Genomic DNA, 21,447 nt, shown 5'->3' on the forward strand with positions numbered 1-21,447 from the left:
GCTTAATGCCTTCTATATGTTTAAGTTTATCACGGAAATGTAGAAAACCTGCATATAGGCTGAGATCTTATATCTTGAAAAAGAATAAGAATCGATTATGTTAACCTGCTATTTGAATAGGAAGAAGAGATTTAGAACTAATTAATAAAATTAATAGAATGAAAAGTTGATGAAATTAATTCCTAGGCTTTTTATTATTGATTGTTAATTCATTGATTTTTTATTCTGTTCACAGTTATTTAAATTGTGTTCATAGTTTAGAATCATTCATCTTTATTTTAATCACCAAATAGAAAGTGAAAAACGATTATTGGTAATTGGTTAATAGTCTCTGTGGGACGATCTCTGTTCTTATAGACTTTATTACTTGACACGACTATGTATACTTGCGTACAAATTTAGCAGATCAAGTTTTTAGCGCTGTTGCCGGGGACTAATAATCAATACCAAATATAATTATTTTTTGATCTACTTTGGTCTTAATTTAACGTTTTCTAAATCTAGTTGCTTTTATATTTCTCAATTTCAGGTGACCTATTTTTTATGCGACGTAAGGGTTCAAAAATACTAGTACATGTTGATCCTGAGATTGAGAAGACCTGCAAAAGAGAAAGAAAATAGAAAATACTTGAAAAGATGGCCCAAAACATCAATAATGTTGCTAATAACAATCTAAATGAGGGTAATGCGGGGAACGCTGCAGCTGAGGCAGACTTACCTCTGAGGGACTATGTACTCCCTACTGTTACAAGGGTGCATTCTAGTATTCGCCCACTTACTATGGAGGCGAACAATTTTGAGATCAAGCCTTCGATTATTCAAATGGTTCAGAATTGCGTTCAGTTTGGGGGGCTACCTGATGTGGATCCGAACCTCCATATTACCAACTTTTTGGAGTAATGTGATACTTTCAAAATGAACGTAGTAAGTAATGATGCAATCTGTTTGAGGCTATTTTCTAAAAGTTGGTTGATTTTGCTGCAAGCCAATTCCATTCTGACATGGGAAGACCTTGCTCAAAAATTTCTTGCTAAGTATTTTCCTACCGCTAAATCAGCATGGATTAGAGGTGAAATAAATAATTTCTTTCAATTTGAGGGGGAATCATTATATGACGCTTGGGAGAGGTTTAAAGAGCTGTTGCGAAAATGTCCACATCATGGTATAGAGAAATGGATGTTGGTGCACACTTTCTATAATGGAACGAGGGGAAACACAAGGACTATTATAGATGCAGTAGCAAGTGGAGCATTTCTGAGAAAAAGCGCTAACGAAGCTTACGAGCTTTAAGAGTAGATGGCCATGAATAATTATAATTGGCCATCTGAGTGAGAAAATAAGAAGGTGGCAGGAGCTCTAGAAGTTGATCCTATTGCTATGCTCATTGCTCAAATTGCTTCGCTAACGAAACAAATGCAACAACAAAACAACATTTCAGGTCAAGTGATGCAACTACAACCCGCTCTTATCAGTTGTGAGACATGTGAAGGCCCTTATCATTTTCAGCAATGTCCAGCAACGAGTTCTTATTCGGTTGATGATATCCCACTTAAACAGGTTCAAGCCATTGGTAATTTCCCAAGGTAACCGAATAACAATCCATACCCTAACACTTATACTCCAGCATATAAGAACCATCCAAATTTGTCATGTAGTAATAATCAAGGGAACCAATCACAGTATCATCCAAATCCACCTCAATATCCTTCACATACACAATCTTATGGGCTAAACCCAAGACCCTTTTATGATACTCCAAGGCCAGAAATGCCGCAACATCAACAACCACCGCCTGAAATGACTAAACCAGAGGTATCTGCTGATTCTTTGAGCCAATTTATGACATAAACCAGATCCTCCATTCGGAGCTTAGAAACACGAGTTGGCCAACTTGCAAAGTTAATGGCGGATCGTAATCAATAGGTTTACCTAGATCAACTATGGTGAATCCCAAAGAATAATGTCAAGCTGTCACTTTGAGGAGCAGGACTAAGCATGAGGGGCCTACAGTAGAAAACAAGGGAAAGAAGATTGAAGATCAACATGTACCTAGTCTAGCACAAGAGGAGGTTATTGAAGACCTTCCAAAGAAAGAGAAGCCAAAATACACCGAGTCGATACCAAAGATTCCTTATCCTCAGCGGTTCCGAAAGGAAAATCTTGACAGGAAATTCTCCAAATTTCTTGAAGTATTTAAGAAACTTCACATTAACATTCCCTTTGCGAAAGCTCTTGAACAAATGCCTAGTTATGTGAAGTTTATGAAGGAGATATTGTCTAATAAGAGAAAAATTGAGGATTATGAAACCGTGGCTTTGACAGAAGAGTGTAGTGCAATAATTCAAAAGAAACTTCCTCAAAAGTTGAGAGATCCAGGCAGTTTCACTATACCGTGCACCATTGAGAATTTTCATTGTGAGAGGGCTTTATGTGATCTAGGTGCAAGTATTAATCTAATGCCACTGTCCGTATTTAGAAGACTCGGTTTGGGGGAAGCTAGACCCATTACGCTTACTCTACAACTGGCCAATCGTTCATTGACATACCCCCGAGGTATTATTGAAGACGTTCTTGTCAAAGTGGAAAAATTCATCTTTCCCGCTGATTTTATTGTTCTTGATATGGAGGAAGATGAAGATGTTCCAATTATTTTGGGAAGACCAATTTTAGCCACTGGTCAAGCCTTGATAGATGTTCAAAAAGGAGAGTTGAGGCTAAGAGTGCAGGGTGATGAGGTTGTATTTAATGTATTCAAGGCTTTGAAGTATCCTAGAGCAAGTGATAGTTGCTTTAGTGTGAATGTAATTGAGGAACAATTGTGAAAGAGTAAACTTGTTGAATATCCGCTTGAGATGGGCCTTATTTCACAAGGAGGGGATGACTGTGATGGCATTGAGGTTCTTGAATATGTAAATTGGCTAAACTCTGCTGGACCTATTTATAAGAAGAAATATGAGGAACTTGGAAAAGGGCCCAAGAGACCACTACCATCTATAAAGAAACCACCAGTACTTGAATTGAAAACTTTACCAGATCATCTTAAATACGCTTATTTGGGTAAGAATGATACTCTCCCTATTATTATTTCTGCTTCATTATCTACTGTTGAAGGGGAAAAATTATTAAGAGTACTTCGAGCTCATAAATTGGCCATTGGCTGGACTTTAGCTGATATAAAGGGAATTAGCCCTTCTACTGTTATGCACCGTATTCTCATCCAGGAGGACAGTAAGGCTAGTATTGATGCTCAAAGGAGGCTAAATCCTGCTATGAAGGAGGTGCTTCAAAAATAAATTTTGAAGTGGTTAGATGCTAGTGTTATTTATCCAATCTTGGATAGTTCGTGGGTAAGCCCAATACAAGTGGTTCTGAAAAAAGGGGGATTGATAGTAGTCAAAAATGATAACAATGAGTTAATTCCAACTCGTATAGTGACATGGTGGAGAATTTGTATTGGCTACTGGAAACTAAACAAGGCAACAAGAAAATATCACTTCCAATTGCCTTTTGTTGATCAAATGATCGACAGACTTTTGGGCCATCACTTCTATTGTTTTTTAGATGGGTATTCGGGTTATCACCAAATACTTATTTCTCCCGAAGATCAAGAGAAAACAACTTTTACTTGTCCTTATGGTACGTTTGCTTTTTGTAGAATGCCATTTGGATTATGCAATGCTCTTGCTACTTTTCAAAGATTCATGATGTCATTATTTTTTGATATGGTCGAGAAGAGCATTGAAATATTTATGGATGATTACTTGGTCTTTAGCCCTTCATTTGACATGTGTCTACAGATTTTGGAGAAGGTGTTAAAGAGATGCGAAGAATCTAATTTGGTCCTGAATTGGGAAAAATGTCACTTGGTGAGCGAAGGAATTGTTTTGGGCCATAAGATTTCGAGCAAAGGCATAGAAGTAGATCGTGCGAAGGTTTCAACTATTGAGAACTTGCCTCCTCCAATTTTAGTTAAGGGTGTTCGGAGTTTTCTTGGCCACATTGGATTTTATAGGAGATTTATTAAAGATTTCTCCAAGATTTCTAAACCCCTGTCTGCACTATTAATTAATGGAGTACATTTTAATTTTGATGCTGATTGTTTAAGAGCCTTCAATACTTTGAAATAGAAATTGATCACAACACCGACTGTGGTACCACTGAATTGGGAACTTCCCTTTGAATTGATGTGCGATGTGAGTAATTATTCAGTTGGAGCATATCTGGGGTAGCGAGTTGACAAGGTATTCCGAACAATTTATTATGCTAGTAGGACCTTGAATGATGCTCTGTAACGCACTGGATAGCCAAGACCGTTACACTCTATGTTTATAAAGGTGCAAGACTCGCTAATCAAGTCATTTAATTCAAAACGTGTTAATGAAACTATAGTTGAACTAGGGTTAAAAGGTTTTGGTCTCAAAAGCTGCATTTCTTATAAATAAACATTTTCTTTTTACACGGGATCCCAAAAATAATAAATTAAAGAATGTTTACAAAAGATTCAAGACTTAAATACAGTGATTAGCCACTCTAAGGCAAAACAGACAATTAAGCACTTCTCGTCCTGTTCCACTCCTCCCCCGTGACGGTCGAACAGCTGACTATGTACATTCAGCCCCGTAGCTCTCCATCTCAGGATTGGTCCAACTTGCCTTTGCCTTTACCTGCACCACATAGAACCCGTGAGCCAAGGCCCAACAAGAAAACACAACAACAGAGCACAATCATTCAACAGACAATCAGATAACTCATAACACATAAGCATGTACTCAACAGTTTAAGCATTCATGTTAATCAAGTATTCAGCATACCAGTATATCATTTCATATCAACAATCAATCCACATATGATAACTATGGTTAACGCCCTTAGGCCGCACCCTCTATTTATCCCATTGACTCCGGCCCGCTTAAACCGAGCTCAGTGAATATTAAGTTGTCCTCGGCTACCAGTGGCCAAGCCGTGCCCTGTGCAAAAGTATGATTTACGGCACCCTTATGCCGCTTATCATATGTCCCATGGCATAATACCATCTATGAAATTATACATATATCGGGAGCACTTAGTCCCATTACAAACACATAACTCGGTGCAGTTTTCTTACCTTTAGATTCGCTAGCTTTGTTCAATTGATCCTCAAGCACGATCCCTCTTGAGCCCTAGCATACACCTACCCACAACCATAGATTAGAATCATCACCAAACCTCAAGCCCAAAACCTACCTTCGTGACCAATCCTGAGCCCTCGGGAAGCTCAAATTCCACCAAACAGAGTGGTGGAATCAAACGCCGAACCCCCGGGCGAAAACCCTTGAAAATAACACAAAAACCCCTTTATGGAAATAGGGTAGCACTACAGCGCTCAAAGGAGAGCGCTACAGCGTTACAAAAAGAGCCCTAGGCGCCCCAGACTACTCAGCCTAGCGCTACAACACCCAATGGCTAGCGCTGTAGCGCTAGTCACAACACAACAATTCTTGCCTTTTCCTCCTTAGATTTTCCAAGAGCCAAACCTTAACAAAAATCTTCCAAACTTCAACCAAACATAAAAACAAGCATACCAACATCCTCCACTCATTCCAAACATCCCAACCACACATAATTCAAGCACATGCACCCCTAATCAAAGAATTCACCACAGCTGGACCTAAAACTCAGAAACTCAACAAAGCCACAGAAATCACAAAGCTTAAAACTGAAATTCCTTACCTTTGATGGATGAGCTTAGCCTAGGTTAACCTCCTCACTATCTTGGCCTTCACCTCCTCAAAGCTCAGCTTTAACTTCCCTAAAATTCCCACAAAACTTTGCTTAGAAAAACCAGCTCAACACCAAAACCAGGAACTGAAATATTAACCTCAAAGTCTTACCTCAACTGATGAACAACCCCAGCTAGTTTCCCCAACCTGATCAAGACCTCAAGCATACAATCTCAGCCTTAATCTCGTTTGGATTCTAGCCTCAAACCCCAGAAGAAAATGGTGAGGAAGTCCCAAATCGACCTTAGAGATTGCCCTGTTTTTCTTTCCCTTCTCTTCTTTCTTTTCTTTCCTTCAGAATTCCAGCCCTTTCTACACAATCCACTAAGTATAAAGCCTAATAACATTTATCCCTTATAAGCCAAATGACCACAATACCCTACCATAATTCCTAAGCCTTTTAATCGACCTAGGGGCATTTTGGTCATTTCACCCAATTCCCGCAAATTCCTCGAGTGTCTCTAATATTTACCACTTACTTCTCGAAACTTAACTAATCACCAATTATATTCCTTAATGTCAAAATATACTCCAATATATTCTCTAGATTCCCAGAAATACCCCCCAGGCTCGCCCCGAGCCGGGTATAAATCCCCGCCGTGACTTTTTCGCTAAACCGCTCACTAGGATCGTCTCGAGTCACAAATTACAAATATAGCCACATAATAATGTGGTATCGACAGTTATATACAATTATGCCCTCAACGGGCCAAAATTACGATTATGCCCTTCTAACCTAATCAGGGCCTACATGCATACTAATACACATAGTCATGCATCACAGATATTCAAATAGTCATATAACATGCGTTTAATCACTAAATCACACATAATCTAGTTATGCCCTCCTGGCACACTAATCAAGGCCCTTAAGCCTTATTAGTAAATTTGGGTCGTTACAACTATCCCCTCCTAATGAGAATTTCGTCCTCGAAATTTACCTGAATAATTCGAGATACTGATCCCGCATTGGTGTCTCAAGCTCCCAGGTCGCCTCCTCGACCTTACTATTCCTCCACAACACTTTAACAAGAGGAATCATCTTATTCCGTAGTACTTTATCTTTCTGATCTAAGATCTGAACCGGTTGCTCCTCATAAGCCAAATCTGTCTCCAATTCCAAGTCTTCATATCTCAGCACATGAGTCGCATCTGAGATGTACTTTCGGAGCATAAAAACATGGAATACGTCATGAACTCCTGACAACAATGGTGGCAAGGCTAACCTGTAAGCCACCTCACCAATCCTTGCCAGGATCTCAAAAGGTCCAATGAACCTAGGGCTTAGCTTTCCCTTCTTTCCAAATCTTCTCACCCCTCGCAAGGGTGAAACTCGGAGAAACACATGGTCCCCAACTTGGAACTCCACGTCCCTATGCTTAGGATCATCGTAGCTTTTCTGTCTGCTATGAGAGGTGAGCATCCTAGCTCAAATCTTCTCTATAACTTCACTTGTCCTCTGAACCATATCCGGCCCCAAATACTTCCTCTCACCCATCTCATCCCAATGTATGGGTGATCTGTATTTCCTCCCATATAACATCTCGTAGGGAGCCACTGCAATTATTGATTGGTAACTATTGTTATACGAAAATTCAATCAACGGGAGATACTTACTCCATGATCCCTCGAAGTCAATCACACACGCTCTGAGCATATCCTCCAACACCTGAATCGTGCTCTCGGACTGTCCATAAGTCTGAGGATGAAAGGCTATCCTGAAATTCAACTGAGTTCCCATAGCCTTCTGAAACCACTCCAAAACTTGGAAGTAAAGATAGGATCTTGGTTTGACACTATAGACTTAGGAAGCCCATGGAGACATACGATCTCCCTCACGTACAACTCAGCATACTGATCCACAGTATATGTCGACTTTACTGGAAGAAAATGGGCTGACTTGCTGTATCTGTCCACTATCACCCACACCGAGTCATGGAGTCCTACAATTATGGGTAAACCTCCCACAAAGTCCATCGTAATATCCTCCCATTTACACTCGGGAATACCTAAAGGCTGAAGCAACCCTGCTGGTCGCTGGTGCTCTGCTTTCACCTGCTAACAGGTTAAACATCTGGCTACGTACTCCACTACATCCTTCTTCATCCCGGGCCACCAATATAACATCTGTAGATCTTGGCACATCTTCGTGGTACCCGGATGAAGTGACTACGGCGTCGTATGAGACTCATCCAATATCTCTCGTCTGATCCCCTCATCAGCTGGAACACAAATCCGCCCCTGATACCGAAGTAAACCAACCTCAGAAATAGAATAATCCTTAGCTACTCTCGCTTAGACATTCTCTCTAACTTCCTGTAACTGAGCGTCTACCAACTGTCCCTCTTTAATCCGCTCTAGCAGGGTCGACTGCAAAGTAATATTGGCCAACCGGCCTACCACCAATTCTATCCCTTCCCTGACCATCTCATCAGCTAACTCTCTCGAGATTTGGGTAGAACTGTATAACTCACCTGGGCCTTTCCGGCTCAATGCATCCGCCACTACGTTGGCTTTCCCCGGATGGTAAAGAATATCATAATAATAATCTTTCACCAACTCTAGCCAACGCCTCTGTCACATGTTCAAGTCCTTCTGTGTAAAGAAATACTTCGGACTCTTGTGGTCAGTGTATACCTCGCACTTCTCCCCATACAAATAATGTCGCCAAATCTTCAGTCCGAATACCACCGCTCCTAGCTCCAAATCATGGGTAGGGTAACGCTGTTCATACTCCTTTAGCTGTCGTGATGCATAAGCTATGACCTTCTCATTCTGCATCAACACATAGCCTAAACTCAACCTCGATGCATCACAGTAAACAAAAAGCTTCCCTTCCCCCGAAGGAAGACTCAACACGGGCGCAGAGATAAGTCGTCGCTTCAGTTCTTGGAAACTGTCCTCACACTTGTCTGACCAAATAAACTTCAAATTCTTACATGTCAATTCTGTCATCGGTGCCGCTATCTTCGAGAAGCCCTCCACAAACCGTCTTTAATAACCTGCTAGACCAAGAAAAATCCGCACCTCTGAGGTGTTCCTTGGCCTCGGCAAATCCCTAACTGCCTCTACCTTAGATGGATCCACCTTAATCCCATCTGCACCCACAATATGACTACGGAATGTCACTTCGGGTTGCCAAAATTCGCATTTCTTAAACTTGGCGTACAACTGATGCTCCCTTAACCTCTGAAGAACCTGTCGAAGATGAAGCTCGTGCTCTGCCTCTGAACTGGAATACATTAAGATGTCGTTGATGAAGACAATAACGAACTGATCTAGAAAGTCCTTGAACACCTTGTTCATCAGGTCCATGAAAGATGCAGGGGCATTGGTCAAACCAAATGACATGACCAGAAACTCATAGTGCACGTACCTCGTTCGGAAGGCCATCTTTGGTATGTCCTCGTCCTTGATCCTCTGCTGGTGATAACCAGATCGGAGATCAATCTTTGAGAACACCATCTTACCCTGTAGCTGATCGAACAAGTCGTCAATCCTTGGTAGGGGTTACTTATTCTTGATAGTCAACTTGTTCAATTACCTATAGTCTATGCACCTTCTCAAAGTCCCATCCTTCTTCTTCACAAATAAGACTGGAGCACCCCACGACGAGTAACTAGGCCTGATAAACCCCAAATCCAGAAGCTCCTGCAACTGTATCTTCAATTCTTTCAGTTCTGCTAGAGCCATCCTATATCGTGCTCTTGACACTGGCTCTGTCCTCGGCGCCAACTCAATGACAAACTGAATCTCTCTATGCGGCGACAACCCTGGCACGTCCTCAGGGAACACATCCAAGAACTCGCTAACCAATCTGGTCTCTTCCGATCCTACTAGCGAAACCCTGGTGGTATCCACCATGTTAGCCAGAAAACCTATACACCCTCCTTGTAACAGATCTCTGGCTCTCAGTGATGATATCCTGGGTACACGGGGTCCATGCACCGCTCCCTCAAAAACAAAGTGGTCCTCGCCTTCTGGCTGAAAGGTCACCATCTTCTTTCTGTAGTCAATAGTAGCTCCATATCTAACCAGCCAATCCATACCCAAAATCATATCGAAGTCCTCCATACTCAGCTCAATCAAATCTACCGACAACTTTCTATCGTCAACTATCACTGGTAGTGCCCTAATCCACCTCCTAGATACTACCAGTTCCCTTGTAGGCAAAATAGTCCCAAACCCTGAAGTACAATACTCACTAGGTCTACACAGTCTATCAATCACCTAACTAGAAACAAATGAATGTGTAGCACCAGAGTCTATCAATACAGTAAAAGGAGAGCCAGCACTAGAAAGCTGACCTGTCACTACTGAGGGGCTAGCCTCGGCCTCTGTGTAACGACCCGGATTTTCAAGACTCGATAATGCGGAAATATAAATGTTTTCATTTAACAAAATGTCTCAAAAACCCATAGAAAAAAAAACTTTTTAAAAAGTCGTATGGCCATACTTAACATTTAGTTACAGACATGTTTTATAAAGATTAGAGTGAGCCTAGTTTAGGAAAATTACACAACATTTCCAAAAATAAAAAGGCTTCCCAAAAGGTCGGTCCACATGTACATTTGCAAGGAAGACTCCAGCGCTCACTGCTCTGCCTTGCCCTTGTTCTTACCTACAACATGAAACAACTAGGTAAGCGAAAACGCTTAGTAAGATCAACTTCCAAACAAAGCAGATAGAGAAATAGGGATCCGGACCCATCCGGACCCTACACAATCAATTTCAAGAACGCTAAAGCGTCCTGGCAAACTTATGGTCATGCCTGATAACCAAGGATAAATTAATTCACATCTAGATAAAAATCCTGCACTCAGAAAATCACAGAACAAGCAGATATATTATATCGCAACTAATTCTTACCAACAATTATATCCCTGCACTCAGAAAATCCCAGAGCAAGCAGATATATTATATCACAACTATATCTTATCAACAATTATATCCCTACACTCAGAAAATCCCAGAGCAAGCAGATATATTATATCACAACATAATTCGAGACCAACGCTCGACAATTTCCAACAATTCATGCGTAACGCGCCCTCCAACATAATTGCTAATCTGTAAAAGAGAACTGAGTCCCCACACTAAGATCTAGCCAATAAATATTCTCATCAAGGGTAACTATCGTGTTACCTAGGGCATCACTACATATTCAAGAGTGTAATCCAATTTACACGATTTTATGGATACTTCTATGTTAATCAGTGGTGCTGGTGAGCAGCTACCCCAAGGGTGTTCAACCTCACTCTATCTTGGCAACCCCTAGTATCTCTAGGCACTCTCACGGAATGGCCAATATTCACGGCTGCTATCCGGGAATAACTTATCAGAGCACTTGCTCGGATTCTAACCGTCCAATGATTAAGTAAGCATGAGGGCCCCTAGGTCCCATTTATCTTGGCGCCCCTAGGTTTAACCAGCTTATCCTCATCTCATGGCCACTCGTTGCGGTAATGAACCGGACATAAATAAAATCAAGCAGTGTGACGGGGATCAACCGTCTAGGATATGACGGACTTCTACCGTTCATATTTTCTAAATCAGCACTCACTAGACTAACGTCTCTAAGCAACTTTCTATGACAGCCTATATATATGCATGTATCCCTACACTAACATACAAGACAATAATCATTTCATGTTGCAGCCATACAATATAAGTTGACTTACTTGGAGTCCTTAGCGCTCAGCAGGTTTTCACCCTCCAACGTTCAGTCTAGTTACGCTTAGCCAATACTGTAGTTATCCATACAGTATACTCGGATTAATTATGGCACTAATAATTAATTATTATTATTTTGGGCAGTTTGGTCATTTTAATAAAAGTCATTTGTAAGGATTTATAATCCTTATTTGGTTTTAAACCTATTAAGGAAAGTCATACAAAATATTCGAGACTAAACCCTAAGTCTCGGGGAGACCTATCCTAAGGTCTCGATACCTAGGCTCGGGTATCACAATGGTATTTCCCACAATCCGCTAAAAATCTTATTCTTTCAAGGTATCGCTATTAACCCGCACTTTTGACTAGTCGGTTAAAATATGTAAGATTTTAGCCGGTATTATATCCAGAAAATACAAATAAATTCCTTAATTATTTTTAAAGAAAATAAACTCTTTAAATTTTCCTTTTATTTTTCTTAAGGTTTTAATATCTAAAAACCGTTTTAAGAAAATTGCCTAATTTGTCTTAATTAGGAAAACCGTTATAAATTTCTCATCTTGACTAATTAATTTTACAAAAGCAATTAATCAATTTTACTTACTAGGAAAATAATTTATTTAATTATTTTCTCAAAATATAGGGTTTTAAACCATCTTTTAATTTATTAACTATTAATAAATTAAATCTCTTATTTTTAGAAAGAATAAAAACTCTTTAATAAAAATAATTCATTTAAACTCAAAGGGTAAATTTTAGTGAAAATATGATTTCAAGACTTACCATTTTATATCTTGAAATAAACAAAATTTTACTTTTTACCTTATGTTCCAAAATCTCATTTTTACACTAAGTGTGAAAAACATATTTTCACATTTTTAACTACAAACTTCGTTAGTTCACAACTTGAAATTTACTTACCCAATTGTTACCAAAATTTCCCAATTCCATTTTTGTTATGCTATTTAGGCCTTTGTAAAATCTTAGGTCAAAATGAGCATTTTTGATTGGTGAAATCATTTTCCAACAATGAGGTAAAAATGACCTTATTTTCAAGTCCTTATTTTTTCCAAACTTTGACAGTTAATAACTTTCAAACCGTTCAATATTTTCTTACCAACTTTTACAGTGGAATAATAGGTTATGCCAATAATATGTACACAAAATTTTAGAAAAAACTGGGATCATTTTCCCTATACAGTGGCTGTCCAAACTTGGTTCCAAAAATAAGAATACGAAAAAACAGTTTTTTACCTAATCTTTGAAATAGCATAACTTACTCATTTCTAAACATTTTTTAGTGTTTCAAAAGCTCAATTTTATGTACTCAATCTCAACAACATAACAGTAAAATTTAATTTTACAAAAACTATATACAGTGGCTACTTGATCCCTTGGAAGTCACAGCTTAAAACATGTTTTGTTTTAGGGTATCCTACAAAACCCTTGGGGGTTTTGGTTCCCATTTTCAAAAATCAATACACATGCATCATAAAAATTATTATACAACTACCATAACCTTATTACATCACCAACAAGAAACTTTAAGCATTAGATATACAAAATAATGCTTAAAACTAAAAACCCTACAACAAAATCATCAAAAGTAAACTTTTTACCTCTTTGGTGTTCTTGCTTAAGGTTTGGACCTTCCTATTAGCTTTGGCTCCTCCAAAACCTTTCAAAAAAACCCTAACCAACTTCCCCCAACAACATAGTTAATTAGCTATTTGAAACTCTAAGCTTAAAACTTTACAAAAGCCTAGATTAGTGAAGGTTTACCTTAGGGAAAATACTTCCTAGACCAAGACTTAGCCTCCAAGTTTTCCTTGGTGTTCTTGAGGTTGAAGATTGAGAGAACACTTTGAATGGTCTTAAAAAATCAGATGAGTGAATGAGAGAGGGTGGTGTGGTCGGTTGGGGAGGGATGGAAGAGTTATATACTATCTAATTTATCCCAAAAACACTCAAGTGTTTTCCTCCCACTTGCCCACTTGACTTGACTTACTTAAAATGAGATTTATCTTTATTAAGTTGGGCTCACACCACCTAAAACACCACATGGCCGGCCACCCTTTGCCATATATGATCATTTCATTTTTTTTTTTTAATAAAGGTCAATAAAGGTTTCATAAGAAGAAAAGTCCAAATTGGCTTTTGACACCTTTTTCACTCTTATTAAGTTTTAATCACCAAACTTAACATTAATTAATTAAATTAAATGTCTCTCACATTTAATTTAATTAATCACATAATAAAATTTAACCTAAGGTCCATTCATGGAATAAAATTCCCCATTTCGGTAAAATTAGGCATTTAACACAAAATGCCCTAAAATTTCCATTTTCTTTTAGGTTTATTATTTTTGACCAAACTTTAACTTTTATGAATGTATTTTATGCCCAAAATATAATTGCCATGATTTTTCATTTTATTTTCCGAGATTTTTACCCGATCAGGGTTTTTGTGTCGGTCCAGGACCGAGAGTCTTATCTTGACTTTTAAAATCACAAAATTCATATTTTGGCTAGCAATAACTCATGGAATACTTACAAACAAAATATAATATTATTTAAAATAATATTCTTAACCCGGGGGAAAAATCCCGACCCGAGTCGTTTAAAGGTACCCAAAAAAGTAGGACGTTACACTCTGCCTGCGTCAAGGTGAACACTCGAGCTGGAGTCAAGCTGTCCACCTTCCTCGCATCTCCCTTCTTCATTGTCGGGAAGTATTTCTTGAGGTGTCCCACCACCCCGCACACGTAACAGGCCTTAGCCTGACACTCGCCCGAATGGTGTCTTCTGCACCTCGTGCACTCAGGATAAGTCCTCCATGCATCACCGCCTCCTTGACGGCCACCCTAGGTACCCCGACCTCTCCTATCAGAACCAGGAACAGTCAAAGCATCAAGGGTCTTTATCTTCAAATCACTGGGGCCTCCGCCCCTACCAAAACCAGAATATGGAGGCACCACCCTGCGGCCCTCTCGTCTCGCTGCACTCTTTCTCCAGATCTTATTTTCTGCTTCCTCAGCGGTAAGAGCCTTCTCTACAGCCCGGGCATAAGTTTTCCTTCCAGGTACTATTGTAATCCTCACATCTCGGGCTATCATAGTATTAAGCCCTCTGATGAATCTTTCCTTCCTAGCTGCATCAGTAGGCACAAGGTCTGGTGCGAATTTCGCAAGTCTGTCAAACTTTAGGGCATATTCTGTAATGGTCATGCTGCCCTGAACCAGCCCCACGAACTCATTTACTTTCGCTGCCCTAATGGCAACATTATAGTACTTTTGACTAAATAAGTACTTGAATCCTTCTCAAGTCAAGGCAATAACATCTCTGGTCTGTGTGCCTCCTCCCACCATATTCGGGCATCCTCCCTCAGCATATATGTGGCGCAGGCCACTCTGTCATGTCCCTCTACCCTCATAAAGTCCAGAATGGTAGTAATCATAGTCATCCACTGTTCATCCTTCAGTGGATCAGGTCCTCCCTCAAAGATCGGGGGCTGCTGCTTTTTGAACCGCTCATACAATGACTCCCATCTATTCCCAACCTCTACTGGCTGCACAACAGGTACCACTACAGGTGACACAATAGGGACAACACTCCCTGATGGAGCCTGCTGCCATAGAATTCGTATATGCTCGTATTGGCTTTGTAGCTGAGCCTACATGTCTGTCATAAGCTGCTTCTAGTTCTCAGGACTGGCGGAGGGGTCTGGCCCTGGTCATCATCTCTAGTCTCAGACCTACCGGCTAGTCGTGTAGATTTTCTTGGACGCATAATTATCCAAGTCAATTTGCAATCAATGACTCGGCAATCAAACTATGAAGACAGGGTAGTAATTCTTTCATGATCCATCACTGGAACTCCAACAATTCACAAGCAATCAAGTTATAACAATTTATCTAAATATTCATCCACATGCATAGCAGTGCTAATAAGTACGCCTCAATATTATCATGAAATAGTCAAGGGCCAGGCCCTATCAGTATCTCATGCTCCCTATTAATCAAGTAGATATCAACTATCATATCTCATTCAAATCATTTAAGCACATAGTCATATATACACAATTTACCAAACCCTGAGTCGAGCGTGGCTTTCACGGCGAATGTACATGTCCAGCCAGTCTTCAGGAACCCTTAAACCTAGGACGCTCTAATACCAAGTTATAACGCCCTCGATAGCCAAGATCGTTACACTGTGTGTTTATAAAGGTGCAAGACTCGCTAATCATGTCATTTAATTCAAAACATGTTACTGAAACTATAGTTGAACTAGGGTAAAAAGGTTTTGGTCTCAAAAGCTGCATTTCTTATAAATAAACATTTTCTTTTTACACGGGATCCCAAAAGTAATAAGTTAAAGAATATTTACAAAAGATTCAAGACTTAAATATAGTGATTAGCCACTCTAAGGCAAAACAGACAATTAAGCACTTCTCTTCCTGTTCCACTCCTTGGTCGTGACAGCCGAACAACTGACTATGTATATTCAGCCCCGCAGCTCTCCATCTCAGGATTGGTCCAACTTGCCTTTGCCTTTACCTGCACCACGTACCACGTAGCACCCGTAAGAAAACACAACAACACAGCACAATCATTCAACAGACAATCAGATAACTCATACCGCATAAGCATGTACTCAACCGTTTAAGCATTCATGTTAATCAAGTATTCAACATACCAGTATATCATTTCATATCAACAATCAATCCAAATATGATAACTATGGTTAACTCCCTTAGGTTGCACCCTCAATTTATCCCACTGACTCCGGCTCGCTTAAATCGAGCTCAGTGAATATCAAGCTGTCCTCGGCTACCAATGGCCAAGCCCTGTGCGCAAGTATGATTTACAACACCTTTAGGCCGTTTATCACATGTCCCATGGCATAATACCATCTATGAAATTATACAGATATCGGAAGCACTTAGTCCCATTACAAACACATAACTGGGTGCAGTTTTCTTACCTTTAGATTCGCTAGCTTTGTTCAATTGATCCTCAAGCACGATCCCTCTTGAGCCCTAGCGTACACCTAGTCACAGCCATAGATTAGAATCATCACCAAACCTCAAGCCCAAAACCTAGTCTCGGGAAGCTCTAATTCCACCAAATGGGGTGGTGGAATCAAACCCCGAACCCCCTGGCAAAAACCCTTGAAAATAACCCAAAAACCCCTTTTTGGAAACAGGGTAGCGCTACAGCTCTCTAAGGAGAGCGCTATAACACTACAAACAGTGCCCTAGGAGCCCCAGACCACTCAACCTAGCACTACAGCGCCCAGTGGCTAGAGCTGTAGCACTAGTCACAGCACATCAATTCCTGCCTTTTCCTCCTTTAATTTTCCCCGAGCCAAACCTTACCAAAACTCTTCCAAACTTCAACCAAACATAAAAACAAGCTTACCAACATCCTCCACTCATCCCAAACATCCCAACCACAGATAATTCAATCACATCCACCCCTAATCAAAGAATTCACCACAGCTGGACCTAAAACTCAGAAACTCAACAAAACCATAGAAATCACAAAGCTTAAAATTGAAGTTCCTTACCTCTGATGGATGAGCTTAGCCTAGGTTAACCTCCTCACTAGCTTGGCCATCACCTCATCAAAGCTCAGCTTCAACTTCCCTAAAATTCCCACAGAACTTTGCTTAGAAAAACCAGCTCAACACCAAATCCAGGAACTGAAATATTAACCTCAAAGTCTTACCTCAACTGATGAACAACCTCAGCTAGTTTCCCCAACCTGATCAAGACCTCAAGTGTACAATCTCAGCCTTAAGCTCCTTTGGATTCTAGCCTCAAACCCCAGAAGAAAATGGTGAGGAAGTCCCAAATCGACCTTAGAGATTGCCCTGTTTTTCTTTCCCTTTTCCCTTCTCTTCTTTCTTTTCTTTCCTTCAGAATTCCAGCCCTTTCTACACAATCCACTAAGTATAAAGCCTAATAACATTTATCCCTTATAAGCCAAATGACCACAATACCCTCCCATAATTCCTAAGCCTTTTAATCGACCTAGGGGCATTTTGGTCATTTCACCCAATTCCCGCAAATTCCTCGAGTGTCTCTAATATTTACCACTTACTTATCGAAACTTAACTAATCACCAATTATATTCCTCAATGTCAAAATATACTCCAATATATTCTCTAGATTCCCAGAAATACCCCCAGGCTCGCCTCGAGCCGGGTATAAATCCCTGCCGTGAATTTTTTGCTAAACCGCTCACTGGGATCGTCTCGAGTCACAAATTACAAATATAGCCACATAATAATGTGGTCTCGACATTTTATCACATATATATACAATTATGCCCTCAACGACCAAAATTACGATTATGCCCTTCTAACCTAATCAGGGCCTACATGCATACTAATACACATAGTCATGCATCACAGATATTCAAATAATCATATAACATGCGTCTAATCGCTAAATCACATATAATCTAGTTATGCCCTCCCGGCACACTAATCAAGGCCCTTAAGCCTTATTAGTAAATTTGGGTCGTTACATGCTCAATTAAACTATGCAACTACTGAGAAGGAACTACTTGCAATCATTTTTGCGTTTGATAAGTTCAGGCCATACTTAATTGGTAATAAGGCTATTGTCTACTTAGACCATTCTGTTATTAAGAACCTTCTGAACAAGAGGGATGCAAAACCCCGCTTGATTCGATGGGTCCTATTATTGCAAGAGTTTGGTATGGAAATTTGTGACAAAAAGGGGACAAGAAATCTAGTTGCAGACCATTTATATAGATTGGAATTAGAAGAATATCCTAATAAGAAAATGTACAAATTGATTACAACTTTCCAGATGAACAATTATTTTTGATTGACGGAGAAGAAAAGCTACCGTGGTTCGCGGATTATGTTAATTATTTGGTAGCGAAGGTTGTGCCTCCTAACATGTCATGGCAACAACTTAAAAAGTTATATTTGGAAGTTAAGCATTATTATTGGGATGAACCCATTCTTTTTTGTCATTGTGCTGACTGATAAACGAGTTTTAGGCTCGTTTATGGTTCTAGTTTTTAGGTTATTTTTCTTTAGTTAGGATTGTTTTATTTCGGATTTATGCTCGTTTGTTCTTGTTTCAGGGTAATTGATGTTAAGTGTTGCAAATATTGAAAAGGAGCGAAAATGGAATGAAATCGAGACGGATTAGTGACTTTTGGGTGTTTCTGTAAGTAGCGCTACAGCGCTACCTTGGGAGCGCCGTAGCGCTAGGAAGAATTCTTGAAGAGCTTCAGCACTGACTTAAGCGCTACAGCGCTACAACATCAGCGCTACAGCGCTGGGAAGCAGTTTTCAGGAAGATAGTTCCTGACTTTAGCGCTATAGCGCTACCAAAAGAGCGCTACAGCGCTGGTGCCTAGTTTTTTCCCCGTTTTGTTTCTGAGTTTAGCGCTACAGCGCTACAATGTTAGCGCTATAGCGCTGGGGTCGCGATTTCTGGCATAATTGGTTATTTTTGATGGGCAATTCAGTCTTTTCGAGAGGGAATTTTCAGTAGGGTTTTTTTGGGAGTCATATAGGCGACTGAGAGAGGCTAATAGGGGACGACGACGGATGGAGTAAGAACACCATATTGGAGGATTCGTCCCTGAGTTTTCATCATCTTTTTCTGTCAATTTTCATGTTTGTAATTGAATTATCTTATTGCTAGAATGAAGATCATAGGCTAAATTCTCTTTTAGGGCTTTTATGTGAATCTTTTGGAAACCCTTGTTATGGTTTAATGCAAAGTTGATATTCTTCTTCATCTCTTTCAATTTCTTGCAATCTATGTTAATTGTGCGATTATTGATTGATCACCTCTAATTGCTATTTTATGAATCAAATTGAAATCTGAAAAGTGAAATTTGATATGCTTTGATTGTTTGGATGCAAATTTAATTTAGAACGAAAGTATCTAGGTTATTTGCTTATTTTCTGAGTTGTGTGGCTAATGCCCTCTACATGATTCAACTTACCATAGAAATATAGGAAGTTGTCATTTAGATTGAATTTCATAAGTCTTGACCAGATTATGAATTATTGTTGCAACTTATTCTTGAATAGGGAGAAGGGGATATAGATGCTTGCATTAGGAAATAACAGGGTGGAAAAATAGAGAATCATAATTGTCCTAATTGTGTTTTCTTTGTTAATTTGTTTAATTCTTCACTGCGTTTTGTTAGTATTTTTCTTAGTTTAAAATCTTTGATAATTGCTTAATCAAATAGAATTAAGGGATTAATTGATTGGTAATTGATAAATCAGTCCTTGAGGACGATACTTGGTTTTACCATTTTATTACAAGTTTGCGACTGTGTGCACTTGCATAGCTATAAATATCGCAACAAGTTTTTGGCGCCGTTGCCGGGGACTGAAAATTATCAATATCAGTCTAATTAATTTTTATTCTAATTTGATTTTTATTTCTCTTGTTTCTAATCTGTTTAGTTGCTTAATTTGTCTATCTCAGGTGAATTTTGGTATATGCGTGGCAGGAAAGGAAAAGCCACACTTGTTCCTCTGAATCCCGAGATCGAAAAGTCTTGCAATCAAATCAGAAAGAATAAGAGAGAGACCCAGAATTCTGTGAAGATGGCACAGAATGATGGGGATGGCAGGAATGGTATAAATCCAGGAGTTGTCCAAGGGGTTCAGGCTCAGACCAACGTTGAGAGGAGTCTGAGAGATTATGTGCTACCCACTCTGACGGGAGTACAAAATAGTATACGCCCACTAGCTGTAGAGGCCAACAACTTCGAAATAAAGCCTGCTATTTTACAAATGGTGCAGTCCTCTGTGCAATTCAATGGGTTGCCCTCTGAAGATCCTCACACCCATTTGTCCAACTTCCTGGAGTTGTGTGGAACCTTCAAATATAATGGGGTGAGTGATGACGCAATCAAGCTTAGGCTCTTCCCATTTTCTCTAAGGGACAGAGCTAAGAGTTGGCTGAATTCTCTGCAGCCAAACTCCATTGTCACTTGGCAAGATCTGGCTCAGAAATTTTTATCCAAATTTTTCCCTCCGTCAAAGGCTGCTAAACTGAGGGGAGAGATAAATAACTTTTGCCAGAATGACGGGGAGTCACTGTATGAAGCTTGGGAACGGTTTAAGGAACTCTTGAGAAGATGTCCTCATCATGGCATTGAACAGTGGATGCTAGTACAGAATTTCTACAATGGTTTATGTCCAACAACCAGAACTATTATAGATGCTGCAGCAGGTGGTACTTTTATGAGCAAGAGTGCAGCTGGTGCTTATGAGCTGCTGGAGGACATGGCTACAAACAACCATCAGTGGTCAGAGGAAAGATCATCAGGAGTTAGAAAGGTAGCTGGGGTGCATGAGCTAGATGCGATTACTGCTTTAACAGCGCAAGTAACCTCTTTGACCAAGCAGTTGCAACAGAGTAGTATGTCTGCTAATGCGGTTCAGATGGCAGTGAGGTGTGAAATGTGTGGTGGTGCTCATTCTTTCGATCAGTGCCCTATCTGTAATAATAACACCCCAATGGATCACGCCCAAGTTCAAGCGGTGGGAAATTTTCAGAGGCCACTCAATAACCCATTCTCCAACAACTACAATCCAGGGTGGCGAAATCATCCAAATTTTTCGTGGAAGAATAATCAAGGCCAACAACCTCCGTTTCAGGGCCAGTTTCAGAATAACATGTCTCAGCCACCTATGAATCAAGCTTCGTCATCACTGCAGCCTAGGCCTCAACAACCAATGCCTCAACCTGAGAGACCTAATGAACTGCAAGCTGCCCTGTTGACTCTTACTAATACACAAACTCAATTCATGACTGAGACCAGATCCTCCATTAGAAACCTTGAGACACAGGTTGGGCAGTTGGCCAATATGCTCAATAACAGACCTCAGGGAAACTTGCCTAGTAATACTAAAGTAAACCCCAAGGAGCAAGTTCAGGCAATTACTCTGAGGAGTGGAAAGCAAACAGAGCAGCCTAGACCTCCACAGGCAGTAGTTCA

The 21,447-nt window shown here is 39.9% G+C and overlaps 1 protein-coding gene, 1 long non-coding RNA gene and 2 other non-coding genes across 4 annotated transcripts; 1 reads left to right on the plus strand and 3 right to left on the minus strand.

Moving 5' to 3' along the window:
• Nucleotides 1-1,059: 1,059 nt before the first annotated feature.
• LOC133813162 (small nucleolar RNA R71) lies at nucleotides 1,060-1,166 on the minus strand. The gene has a single exon (XR_009884201.1). It is a non-coding gene; the product is annotated as a small nucleolar RNA R71 (small nucleolar RNA).
• A 211-nt stretch (nucleotides 1,167-1,377) lies between these two features.
• Nucleotides 1,378-2,822, plus strand: LOC133829567 (uncharacterized). The gene is made up of 3 exons (XM_062259274.1): nucleotides 1,378-1,583; nucleotides 1,988-2,189; nucleotides 2,286-2,822. The coding sequence occupies exons 1-3, from the start codon at nucleotides 1,378-1,380 to the stop codon at nucleotides 2,820-2,822; spliced, it is 945 nt and encodes a 314-aa protein (XP_062115258.1).
• Nucleotides 2,823-10,207: 7,385 nt separating this feature from the next.
• LOC133827383 (uncharacterized) lies at nucleotides 10,208-13,328 on the minus strand. The gene is made up of 3 exons (XR_009890080.1): nucleotides 13,215-13,328; nucleotides 13,052-13,132; nucleotides 10,208-10,380 (listed from the first exon to the last, which is right to left on the minus strand). It is a non-coding gene; the product is annotated as an uncharacterized LOC133827383 (long non-coding RNA).
• A 7,166-nt stretch (nucleotides 13,329-20,494) lies between these two features.
• Nucleotides 20,495-20,601, minus strand: LOC133813506 (small nucleolar RNA R71). The gene has a single exon (XR_009884515.1). It is a non-coding gene; the product is annotated as a small nucleolar RNA R71 (small nucleolar RNA).
• Between the last annotated feature and the right edge of the window lie 846 nt (nucleotides 20,602-21,447).

The sequence above is a fragment of the Humulus lupulus genome, chromosome 1 (assembly GCF_963169125.1).
Source record: "Humulus lupulus chromosome 1, drHumLupu1.1, whole genome shotgun sequence".
Classification (NCBI taxonomy): Eukaryota; Viridiplantae; Streptophyta; class Magnoliopsida; order Rosales; family Cannabaceae; genus Humulus; species Humulus lupulus.